Source organism: Podarcis muralis, chromosome 9 (assembly GCF_964188315.1).
Source record: "Podarcis muralis chromosome 9, rPodMur119.hap1.1, whole genome shotgun sequence".
Classification (NCBI taxonomy): domain Eukaryota; kingdom Metazoa; phylum Chordata; class Lepidosauria; order Squamata; family Lacertidae; genus Podarcis; species Podarcis muralis.
In genome coordinates this window covers 59,741,379-59,754,182 of record NC_135663.1, presented here as the reverse complement: position 1 = coordinate 59,754,182, position 12,804 = coordinate 59,741,379, and the positions used below count along the sequence as shown (strand labels likewise).

At 47.1% G+C, this 12,804-nt stretch overlaps 1 protein-coding gene across 19 annotated transcripts in view; it reads right to left on the bottom strand.

Moving 5' to 3' along the window:
• Positions 1 to 12,804, bottom strand: part of ATP10D (ATPase phospholipid transporting 10D (putative)) — a 79,686-nt gene that overhangs the window by 36,461 nt on the left and 30,421 nt on the right. For all 19 annotated transcript variants that reach the window (XR_013394272.1, XR_003708403.2, XM_077934333.1 and 16 more), the window contains 5 exons: positions 12,127 to 12,212; positions 9,051 to 9,157; positions 7,511 to 7,642; positions 5,236 to 5,351; positions 3,006 to 3,258 (listed from right to left, as the gene is read on the bottom strand). Coding sequence is in view for 17 of the 19 variants with exons in the window: in XM_077934333.1 (XP_077790459.1) it covers positions 3,006 to 3,258; positions 5,236 to 5,351; positions 7,511 to 7,642; positions 9,051 to 9,157; positions 12,127 to 12,212 (694 nt within the window). In the remaining 2 variants the exon portion in view is untranslated. The remainder of the gene's footprint in view (positions 1 to 3,005; positions 3,259 to 5,235; positions 5,352 to 7,510; positions 7,643 to 9,050; positions 9,158 to 12,126; positions 12,213 to 12,804) is intronic.

The following is a 12,804-nucleotide window of genomic DNA, read 5'->3' as shown; positions in this document are numbered from 1 at the left end:
AAGTTGATAAGAGCATGAAGACTCTGTGGAGAGAGCTGAGCACAATACAGTGGTACCTTGGAAGTCGAACGGAATCTGTTCCAGAAGTCTATTCGACTTCCAAAATGTTCAAAAACCAAGGCTGCATAACCCTATTAGCGGATTAGCGGTTTAGCGGCTATTAAAGGTTTAGCGGCTTAGCGGCTAAAAGGCTATTAGCAGCTTAGCGGCTATTAGCGGCTTAGCGGCTAAAAGGCTATTAGCGGCTTAGCGGCTATGCGGCTAAAAGGCTATTAGCGGCTTAGCGGCTTAGAAAAAGCGGGGGGGGGGGGAGCGAAAAAAATCGCAAGACTCGCAAGACGTTTCCGTCTTGCGAAGCAAGCCCATAGGGAAAATCGTCTTGCGAAGCGCATCGAAAAACGGAAAACCCTTTCGTCTAGCGGGTTTTTCATCTTGTGAGGCATTCGTCTTGCGGGGCACCACTGTATTTAGATGATATGTGCTTGAATGCACATTTTGCTGCATGCATTTCCTAGCAGTATTACTGAAACTTGTACACAAAGCTTTCCAGAGTTAAATTTCCGGCGTTTGCTTGTTTGATTTCAAACAATTTCCCAATGTGCCACTGGAGGGCATCGCCATCTTCCTAAATGAACGGCCTCAGATACACCGGCCATTTACATGGGGACTGCGCAGTGAGTCATCCTCCGTTGTCATGGATTGTTTGTGATTTCATGCAGATTTAGGCCTTGCTGCTTGAAAGGGCAAACTTCTTCAATGATCGCTGCAGAGCTAGACTGATTTATAAAGTACATCTAGTACATGAACGAGCACAGCTTAATTTACCCAATACAAGCCTTACTGATAAATATGTATATATATGATTGAATGGATGAAAACCTGCAATATGCATGTTTACAGTTTCGTTTCTATGGTGCCATCCTAATTAAGGTTTTATAAATTTCCTTAGCATGCACAGGGCCCCAACGGCAAAGCAGTGTGAGCCTGCATGGGATAAAAAGGCATACTCCACATTTTTAAGAATTTTGTGTTTACAGGCCCAACATGCCTGTCGCTTTCTAGCATATCCTTTTATACAGACTACAAGTAATGAGCACAGAACATGAAAAGGTGGACTAAAAAGTGGACTACTAAAGAGATGCCACGGGGGCTATAATAAGATGCTCGTAACTGGCTCCCAATACATTTCTGAGCACAAATCAAAGTGTTGGCACTGACCATTAAAGCCCTAAACGTCCTTGGCCCAGTATACCTGAAGGAACAGCCCCACACCCATCGTTCAGCCCAAATACCAGTGAGGTCCAGCTCCAAATACCTTCGGGCAGTTCCCCCACAGCAAGAAGCGAAGTTACAGGGTACCAGGCAGAGGGCCTTCTTGGCGGTGGCACCCTCCCTGTGGAACGCCCTCCCATCAGATGTCAAGCAGATAAAGAACTCCACAACTTTTAGAAGACACCTGAAGGTAGCCCTGGATCAGGTAGTTTTTAATGTTTGATGTTTTATTATGTTTTTACCATATTGGCCTGAATATAAGTCTCACTCCTCCCCCCCCCCAAAAAAAATTCAGACTGTGAAAAGTTAAAGTGCGGCTTAAATTTGTGACCTTACAAAAATGGGCTTTTACGATATCGCTGCTGAAACAGACATACCACAAAATGGAACGGGTGTGAGTGCCTGCGGAATTTTTTTCCCTTTTACCCCCTTGAATTTTAAAGGTGCAGCTTATATTCGGGTGCGGCTTATATTCAGGCCAATACGGTATATGTGTGGGAAGCCACCCAGAGTGGCTGTGGCAACCCAGCCAGATGGGTGGGGAACAACAACAACAACAACAACAACAACAACAACAACGAGACAGTTGATACTGTTTAAGTGTATAGGACAGAAAGCCAAGCTTTAGGCACTTCCAAAGCATTGCATACGCCCAATGTGATTTTTAACCACCCCTATACCCACAAGAACAGCATGCTTGATCTGTGGGACACTGCAAACGGCTTCTGTTATTCCCAGGGGTGCACTTCCAAAAGTCCCACTGGACACAAGGAACCAGTAGCGTGGTTCCTTCGATTCAGACTAGAGGCAGTGCAATCATCAGCGGTGGAGCAAGCCGATCAGGCACCTGGGGTAGGGCGCGTGCCCTGTGCCCAGAGGCGGGGCCAGCCACTTGTGGGGGTGGGGTGAGCAAGGGCAGGACGCTCCGTGGGTCCTCCAAGGAGTCTGCCTGCCTCCTCCCACTCAGCTGCCCTACAGCTGAGGGGGAGGTGGTGGGCGGATCATTTGGGGCAGCGCGGAGCCTGCGGGCACCCAAGCCACCGCGTTACTCCCAGGAGAGACGCGTGGCTCGAGCGCGCTGCAGGCCCTGCTGTGAGTGCCGTCCAGCATTTTGTCACCCCCCCTCAGTGGTGACACCCGGGTCAGACCACCCCCACCACACCTCCCTTCCTCTGCCCTTGGCAATCATGTACACACACATGCAGAACTAGGGGTCAACAGCCTAAACCTTAGCCTCTTTTACTCAAGGGGTTAGTAACACTGCTTGCAGTATTATGTCCTTCCGAGTAAGAATGTTAAGGAATGCAGTTTCCTAGACTGTTGGTCTAGGAAAAAAACAACAATTCAGAGGTATAGCCCACTGGGGGGTTTCCTTCCAAGACTACCGTAGATTCCGGCGTATTAGGTGACTGGGCGTATTAGATGACCCCCCAAATTGGCAGCTGCCAATTTGGGGGTTCGTCTTATAAGCCCAGTCTTATACACTGGGCAGCAGCAGTGGGCGGGCTCTGTGCCGGGAGAAAGCCATACCCGGCGTATAAGACGACCCCTGACTTTTTAACCTATTTTCTGGGGTTAAAAAGTCGTCTGATACGCCGGAATCTACAGTACTTGTAGAATTGCAGCCTTAACAAAGTGCAATCTTTTGCGCTTAGGTGTAAGCCAAGTATGTTTAGGATTGACGCCTGAGACTGCAGTCCTGGTACAAAAGCAGCTTTCTCCCGCAGCCTTACCGTTCTCTTCATGACCGTATTCCATCCCCGCAATGCTGCATCTTCGGAAAACCATTTTGTTCTCAGTGAGGGTTCCGGTCTTATCAGAGAAAACGTACTCAATCTGCCCAAGGTCTTCGGCAATATTCAGTGATCCACACCGGATCCCGGTGTCCGTCGGTTCATGGTACAAATCAAGATCATTCCGGATAAAATAGATTTGCCCCAATTTGACAAATTCAATGGAGACATAAAGAGAAATCGGGATCAAAACCTGTCAAGGCAAGAAGCGGATTTAGTATGGCTTGCTCACGAGGACAGATCCTGCCCTCAACTGCACCAGAAAACGAACCCAAAATCCTAATATGAGGGGGTAAGGTTGATCCGACAGGGATCACTGAGACTCGGCGGAATGAGACCCGTGACTGGAGTTGGCTAGCAGAAGGGTGTATCTTGCTAAAAATCAACAGAACGGAAGAGGAACAGTATGCCGTTATCAAAAATAAGTCACCCTAGACTAACCACATCTGCTGTTTCGATAGTTACTGGTTTGGCAAACCGTGAGAAGGCCGTGGGCATAGTGTATCTTGATTTCAGCAAATCATTTGAGAAAGTCTGTCATGGGCTTGCCAAGATTAATGTTAGGTTAACTCACAGGCGGTTGTACAACTGCACCCAACTACTGCTTGTTAATAGCTCTACATTAACTTGGATAAAGGTCCCAAGTGAAGTGCCACAAGGTTCTGTAAGTGACTTGGAAAAGGATGTAATATCATCATCATCATAAATTTTATTTATACCCCGCCCTCCCCAGCCAAGACCGGGCTCAGGGCGGCTAACACCAGGTATAAAAACAATTGATTGAAATACAACTTAAAAACAAGATTAAAATACAACATTAAAATGCAGCCTCATTTCAGTAGAAACTCAAATCAAAAACTTTTTGGGGGATGAAAACGTTGTCTTCACCAAGGCCAACTATCCAGACTGGTCCTACATGGACCAGAAAAAAGCAAGGGAAGTCCCCAAATAGGAGAAAGGAAAAAGGAAAGAGGGGGAGGGGATCAAGTTGATTCCAAGCCAAAGGCCAGGTGGAACAACTCTGTCTTACAGGCCCTGTGGAAAGAAATCAGATCCTGCAGATGTTTATCAGATCCTGTAGCCAGATGTTTATCAAATATGCAGCTGATACAAAGCTGGGACAACCAGCTTGGCAGTAGACAGAACCAGGATTAAAGTAAGAACTCAAGACTGTTACCCAACTATGATGTAGGTGTCTCCCCACTAATGCGGGGGTTACATTCCCAGGTGGTACATGTAGACGTGAAATCACGTATAGTGGGGAACACCGTCTAAAAAGCTTGTAAACATCATCAAAACCTCTGGGAACCCTTGAAAAACACTATTAAAAATGAGACTGAAAGGTTGGTGCAAATGCTCCTGGATTGGTAGTTGGTTTTTCTGCTCTATTCAGGCCGTTTTTGCCCTTTATTGCAGTTAAAATAGATTGATTTAATTATTTCCCTGCACTGCACATATACGCGTGGGAGTCAAACACACGTAAGCGAGGAGACCTCTGTATATGCAAAGTCCTGAATTTAGCTACAAAAGATCAACGGATGTATAAAAGATCTAGGCCAGGGATTACCATTGTGGTGTCATCCAGATGTTGTCGACTATGAAACTTATAGGTGATACAGCCATCATTCCTGCGCATTGGCCATGCTGCCTATGGCCAACAGCAGCTGTAGTCCACAACATCCCAAGGGCAGCCCATTGGCTAATCCTGATCTAAGCATCTCAGCTGATCCTAAATTGACTATGAGCCACCCATATAACATGAGTGCTGAAAAAACACTAATCCAATTTTTGGCTGCTTTTCCAGAAGCACAGGGCCCAGATCACAAGAGGCAGTAGTTCCGTTCTATTTATAATTATTATTATTTCTGTATTTCTCAGTTGCATCCAGAGTACTGTCTCTAGGTTTCAGTGCGCCACATTTTAAGAAGGGTGTGGAGAAACAAGGGGGCGTCCAGAGGGTTGGATGGCCATATGTCAGGGAAGTTGCACCTTGCATTACAGATCCTGCACTGAGCAGAGGGGCTGGACCAGATAAGCTCCAATGTCCCATCCACGGTTCTACAATTCTTTAAAAAAAAAGCTCTGGAACACACCTATTAAATTCAAGTTACTTTGGCTTTCTAGTACAGTAGTATTAAAGAATGCAGCACCAACCAAACCACGAACTTACCTGCAATAAAATTATCATTGTCCAGAACATAAAAAACGCTCCCATTGCTGGAGCAATTTGCTTCCCGCTACTATAGAGAGGTGGGTCTGGATGGGCACCTAGCCAAAACCCGTGACCTTTTTAAAAAGAAGATAAAGAATCCATTAACAAAATCAAAACTATGAATGGCACTGTGTTCCAAGGCAGTGACCAGGCTTCCCCAACCTGGTGCCTCCTCCAGATGTTTTGGACAACTCTCGTCAGGCATGCTGATCTGGAGGGCACCAGGTTGGGGAACGCAGACAACAAAGTTATCAATCAGCTTCTAAACTGCCCTGGCTTTATATATTAAAAATCATCTAAAAAATAAGCTGATGAAGGTTGCAATCCTATACATAAAGGTAAAGGTAAAGGTACTCCTGACAGTTAGGTCCAGTCGTGGACGACTCTGGGATTGTGCGTTCATCTTGCTCTATAGGCTGAAGGAGCCGGCGTTTGTCCACAGACAGCTTCCGGGTCATGCAACCAGCATGACTAAGCCACTTCTGGCGAACCAGAGCAGCGCACGGAAACACCATTTACCTTCCTGCTGGAGTGGTACCTATTTATCTACTTGCACTTGACATGCTTTCGAACTGCTAGGTGGGCAGGAACAGGGACCGAACGATGTGAGCTCACCCTGTCGTGGGGATTCGAACTGCCAACCTTCTAATCGGCAAGCCCTAGGCTCTGTGGTTTAGACCACAGCGCCACCCGCGTCCCCCAATCCTATAGATGCTCCCTTGTTAAAAAAAAACTCACTAGATTCTGCATGACTTTTTTCCCTGAGCAAAAATGCCTCAGAGCGTACAGTACTATTAACTTGCTATACTTTCAGAAACCTATAACACATTCAGATGCTGTACATTTAAAGCAAACATTCCCCCCCCCCCAAAAAAAAGAATCATGGGAATTGTAGTTTGCCCCTTCACACAGTTACGGTTCCTGGCACCCTTAATGAAATATGGTTCCCAGGGTTCTTTGGGGCAGAGCCGTGCGCTTTAAATATACGATGCGGGTGAAAAATCATGCAAGGCTTGTGTTATTCACTTTATTTATACACCAGCAGAACAATGAAATAAGTATTCAAGATTTCAAAGCAGCTGCAGCTGTATTTATATAATCTGATGCCTGATCATTGTAACCGGTGATAGCAGGAATCAAACCTGGGAGCTTCTACAGGAAAAACATGTGCCTCTACGTTATGATGGCAAATGAAGCCAGTGATACTTTCATAGCAGCCCCATCTGCATTATACACTGAAAGCAGAATCAGGCATTCAGCAAAGAACCCTGGGAAATGTAGTTTGTTAAAGGTGATATGAGAGTTGTTAAAGGTAAAGGGACCCCTGACTATTAGGTCCAGTCGTGGCCGACTCTGGGGTTGCGGCGCTCATCTCGCTTTATTGGCTGAGGGAGCCGGCGTACAGCTTCTGGGTCATGTGGCCAGCATGACTAAGCCGCTTCTGGCGAACCAGAGCAGCGGACAGAAATGCCGTTTACCTTTCCGCCGGAGAGGTACCTATTTATCTACTTGCACTGGTGTGCTTTCGAACTGCTAGGTTGGCAGGAGCAGGGACCGAGAAACGGGAGCTCACTCCGTCACGGGGATTTGAACTGCCGACCTTGTGATCGGCAAGTCCCAGGCTCTGTGGTTTAACCCACAGCGCCGCCCATGTTCCTATCATGAGAGTTGTTAGGAGAGACCCTTATTCCCCTCACACAGCTGATTTCCTAGAGGTCCCTGGGAAGAGGGACTGGCTGTTAAACCATTCTTGAGAACTGTAGCTGGGAACAGGGGCCTCCTAACAACTCTCAGGACCTTTAGCAAACTACAGTTCCCAGGATTCTTTGGGGGAAATCCGTGACTGTTAAAAGCGGTACAAGACTACTTCCAATGTATGGCACAGATACGGCCACTGTAAATCATACAACTAAAAGCGGCGCTTCAGAATAGAGCTCTCCATAAACGGGAGTCAAATAGAGGCCACTTAGGATGCAGATCGAACCCCTATTGTCCCATCTGCAGCGTTGAAATAAGAATCGGTTGCCAGTCTGGTCAACTTCCGTGCATGGAATCCCAGTGGGGAGAGACGCCATTTTGCTTTTCACCTCAGGCAACGTAAGGTCTTGGGACCCAAAAATAAAAATAAAAATGCTAAACTCCATTAGAAAAACCCATAAAGCATAGAGTCCTAAACAGACGTATGGAGAGAGAATACCCTATTTTGTAGAGTGGATCTTAACTCTTCACTTACCCACGGCCCCTATAGAGCACATCACAACTAGAAGCAGAACACACCAGATGATGTCTTTGTTTACGCTCTTCTCTAGCTTGCTTCGCTTGTACCGAAGCCCTGTGTTGTTTAACATTGCCTTGGTTTCGTGACCTTTCGACAACACAAAACACGTCAGAGCTTTTAATGCAAACTGAAACAATTAAAACTGCACCCTGCCAAGGATAGACACTGGTTGTTATAACTTTTGCAAAGTTTGGCACCCGAGTCCCATGATGCTTACTAGATACAAATGGCCGCTTGGACTGGAGAAGAGTGGAGGAAATCCCAAGGGCCAAAATTCCCTAATTGGACGCCTGATGGTAGCTACGCAGAGTCAGCATATAGCCAGCCAGGCAGAAATCAAAGCTGCAGAAGGCCTGTGCTAGCTTAAGGAAGTAGTTTGAGTTAAATAATGGGCTGGGGAGGAAGTTGCTTCTGCAGCCAGTCACACCGTGTCATCTGCACCAGACTGAGTGCTTGGGCTTTCCAGTTGCCCATTGCTACTCCCATTTGACCAAGAAGTAAAACAAAAACCAAAACCTGGATGCTATGCAAATAGGGGCAGGCTCTGTTCCCAGTGGCTCCTTGGAAAGAGGGCATTTTTGTTTATGGTGCCCTAGTTGTCAAACACACACACACTCTCCAGGGAGGCTAGCCTAGAGCCTAAGACATTAACGTCTGTTACATGCCTGGCAAAATCCTTTTTATTTCCCAAGGATTAACAACTCTGCAATTGTTGATTTTAACCCACTATGATAAAATTATAGCACTGTGCTTTTTATTGCTGTAAACTGTTTTATGGCTATGAAATGCCCGAGACATTTTGAACTGGAGGAAGGCACAGGAATGTTTTAAATATTGATCTTTATATAAAGAATTCTGTGGAACAACTGGGAGGAGGGGAAATTGATGTGAGGAGACACTGATTTTAGGAGCCTTTGCTATTTATTGGACCTCCCTTCCAACCTTCACTTGGCATCATAATGGATTAATCCTCTATATTTAACAGTTACACCCCTAGAATAGACTTTATCGCACCAAGTATTAGGCTGCACCCAACCAAATCCTTAGAGCGTTATTTTTATTATTACTTATTTTTTATTAAATTTGTGTCCCACCCTTCATCTGTAGATCACGGGGCGGTTTACGACATAAAATTACAATATGAAAATCATAAAACACATAGCAAAAATAAGAACGATGACGAACCAATAATCCACCCTCCCATTTAAAAAGGGCATCAGATATCAATCAGCCCCAAGGCCTGGAAGAAGAGGAACATTTTTGCCTGGTGCCTAAAGATATGTAATGAAGGCACCGGCCGAACCTCCCTGGGGAGAGCATTCCACGGGAGTAGAACCCCCTGAAATTCATTGGCATAAATTAGGTGTGTCTATCATTTCAATGGGTTTACTCTGAGTAACATTGGGGACAACCCTTTGTGTTTTGCTAGGGATGGCAATGAACGGCTTCATTTCTCAGGCCCTGCAAACCAGCAACATCTAGCCAGGGCACTGACCTGCATACACCACAATGCCAACAACAACTGTTGTATTTCTGATGGTGCATCCTCTCATCAGCAAGTTGTCCTTGCTCAGGCCCACTCGTTCATTATCTGGGTGCTCCCTGTAAAGACAAATCCAGCTGTGATGGTTATTTGCCTAGACTCTAGAGACACTCAAGACGCTCTTGTTCACAAAGGCTCCACAAACACTGCCAACACCCACGGACAAGACAGTCAAAAGAATATATCCTAGAGCAGTCTTTGACAACCTGGTGCCCTCTAGATGCTGTCAGGCTAGCTAGGACTGATGGGACTTGCAGTCCAACTTGGTGTCCAAAATTAGCCAGAAGCCAGACATGTTTTGCTTTCAACCACTTGCAACCAAACTGAGATGCCTGGGTGCTAGGACATTGCCACCATCTTGAGATCATTGGATCTAGACTGTTTTCATCAACAATTCTACGCCACCTTGTAGAATTCTATCAGCTATATTTTATCCGCACAAACGGAATGAATTTCTGGAACCAAATGGCTTTTTCTGTGCAGCCTGAGCAGGAGCAGAGACCATTAAGATAAAGAGGTCAGAGTGCAACAAAATATACAGTGGTGCCTCGCAAGACGAAATTAATTCGTTCCGCAAGTTTTTTCTTCTTGCGAGTTTTTCGTCTTGCGATGCACGGTTTCCCATAGGAATGCATTGAAAATCAATTAATGCGTTCCTATGGAAACCGACTTCAGACCAGGTCCGGGGACAATCTGTCCCCCGACCTCTTCTGAAGGCTGGGGGGGGGGGCGAAAGTCTTTGCTCCCCCCCCCACGGCAGCATTTTAAAATCGCCCCGGACAGCGGAGGACTTCTCCGCTGTCCGGGTCGATTTAAAAGCCCTCCCGGGAAGGCAGCCAGGGGGGACAAAGATTTTCGCCCCCCGCCAGCCTTCAGAAGAGGTCCAGGCCTTTCCCTCTGTCGCCTCTTTTGAAGCAAGGGGCGGCAACGGGGAGAAGATCGCTTCTCCCCTTTGCCGCCCCTTGCTTCAAAAGGGGTCCGGGAGGGAGAGAGAGGAAGGCGCGCGCCTTTCCCTCTGTCGCCTCTTTTGAAGCAAGGGGCGGCAACGGGGAGAAGATCGCTTCTCCCCTTTGCCGTCCCTTGCTTCAAAAGGGGTCCGGGGGGAGAGAGAGGAAGGCGCGCGCCTTTCCCTCTGTCCCCTCTTTTGAAGCAAGGGGCGGCAACGGGGAGAAGATCGCTTCTCCGCGTTGCCGCCCCTTGCTTCAAAAGGGGTCCGGGGGGAGAGAGAGGAAGGCGCGCGCCTTTCCCTCTGTCGCCTCTTTTGAAGCAAGGGGCGGCAACGGGGAGAAGATCGCTTCTCCCCTTTGCCGCCCCTTGCTTCAAAAGGGGTCCGGGGAGAGAGGGGAAGGTGCGCACCTTTCCCTCTGTCCCCTCTTTTGAAGCAAGCGGCAGCGGGAAGAAGATCGCTTCTCCACGTTGCCGCCCCTTGCTTCAAAAGAGGTCCGGGGAGAAAGGGGAAGACGCCAGCATTTTAAAAAACCTCGGGACAGCGGGGGACTTCTCCGCTGTCCGGGGCGAATTTAAAATGCTGGCGGGCGGCAGCGAAGCCTTTGCTGCCGCCCGCCAGCATTTTAAAAAACCTCGGGACAAAGGAGAAGTCCCCCGCTGTCCCGGGGTTTTTTAAAATGCTGCTGGGCGGCAGCGCTGCCGCCCGGCAGCATTTTAAAATCGCCCCGGACAGCGGAGAAGTCCTCCGCTGTCCCGGGGTTTTTAAAAAACCTCTCCGCCCCCCGCCAGGCTTCAGAGCAGCCTTCCGAAGCCTGGCGGCGGGAGGAGGTCCGAGGACAGTGGGCAAGACGCCCTGTCCCGGAGATTTCCCTATGGGCTTTCGTCTTGCGAAGGAAGCCCATAGGGAAATTCGTTTTGCGAAGCGTCTCCAAAACGGAAAAACCTTTCGTCTAGCGGGTTTTCCGTCTTGCGAGGCGTTCGTCTTGCGGGGTACCACTGTATGTGGACTGTCCCAGGATCAAGTGACTTTCCTTCTTTCAGTTCTCAAAGTCGTTAATCCAGTTCAAGGTTGCCATCTGAACTAGAACCAGAAGTTCAACTGAGAATCAATCACAGTCAGCCCATCGTTTGAAAAACAAGACTTTAGAGGTGTCTTGCCCCAAAATGGCAACCAAACGTTCTGTTTTGGTGACTGCAACCTTGGCTTAAGGAGCCATTTGTTGCCTAGATTATATATCTGATTTTCAACAAATTTGGAAGACACCAAGTTGGTGAAGGCTGTCCTAGAGCATCTTGCCTGCATTGAAAACATCTCCAAGTGAGGAGGCTTGGTGTGTTTGGGCTAGTGATTGAGAGGAAAGCCTGACAAGGGCACTTTCAGTGCAATCCCTCATTGGTGTTTGAATTGTAATACAGTGGTACCTTGGTTCTCAAATGTAATCCGTTCCAGAAGTCTGTTCGACTTCTAAAACATTCGAAAACCAAGGCGTGGATTCCTATTGGTGCAGGCGCCCTGGAAACAATAGCTGACAACCACATCGGACGTTTGGCTTCCGAAAAATGTTCCAAAACCAGAACACTTACTTCTGGGTTTTTGGCGTTTGGGAGCCAAAATGTTTGAGTACCAAGGCATTCGAGAACTAAGGTTCCACTGTAAATTAAATTCATTGGCATATGGTGTCAGGCCGTGATACAAATACTTTGATAATGTAGCCTAATAATGTAAAGTTGCTAATAAGCTTTCCAACTTCAAGCTGGGAGCTTCCCTTGACTCTGAAGTCGAGGGCTTTCCATGGGACCAAGAGCTTGCATAGCTGGCAAACAAGATTTGCCAGGAAGCCACTTTGACAAAGGAGTGAAGGCCCAAAAATTCATCCGCGAAGGCAATCTGCTGTCAAGTCACATCCCATAACCATTTGTGCCTTCCACCCCAGTCACCTCTGCGAGGAGAATAATCAAGAGCCAGAAAGTGGCTTGGTATGGCCTGGAGACTGCTAGCTGCTGCTCTTCACTTTAATACGAGTGCTATAATATTTTATCAAGCAGAGAGAGCAGACAGAGCTTACCCCAAATTACTTACATAAACCCCCGGAACCTGGTAAGATCATTGTTTGGCGCCTCACACTCTATCCTGCTTGCGAAATTTTCCGGATCAACTTCAGTTTCCTAGATACAAATGGGGGGGGGGGAGGGAGAGAAGGGGGGAAATGGAGCTCAAACGTGGGATGCAGCAACTTCGTTAAAGTAATGAATTATTGCATCAGTTCTTTGCATGCCTATCTGCACTGGTTGGCATGACAACCTGAGGTAAAAATCCAGGTACTGCTAAATCTAGATTCTCAGAGAACTGAGCAGGTTCACAGGAAGCCCTGCTTTCCTGCTTATTGGGTGCAAGAAAAAGTAAAACCCGCTCTGAGGTGACTGAGAAGAGTCTCTTCAATGGCTGAAAAAAGGGCAGAAGTTGCTGGTACAGACCTCTGCCCAAGAAAGTTGGTGGTTTATCAGAGGGAAAGAAAATGGCTCAGACAGACCCAAGGCCTCACTCGGTTTAATCAAGCCCCATATGCCACATAAATAAGAATTGGTTGGTTACTTTATGACATCGTGACAGAAATGTAATTGACAAATAAGCACTGAGAAGGGATAGAGATGTAAAATTTCCGGAAATTTTGAAGCCATGAGAAAAAAAAGTTTCCCCTCATAAAAAACAGAAATTTTGGAAAAACTGAAGGAAAAAAAGTTCAGTGTGGAGTAGTTT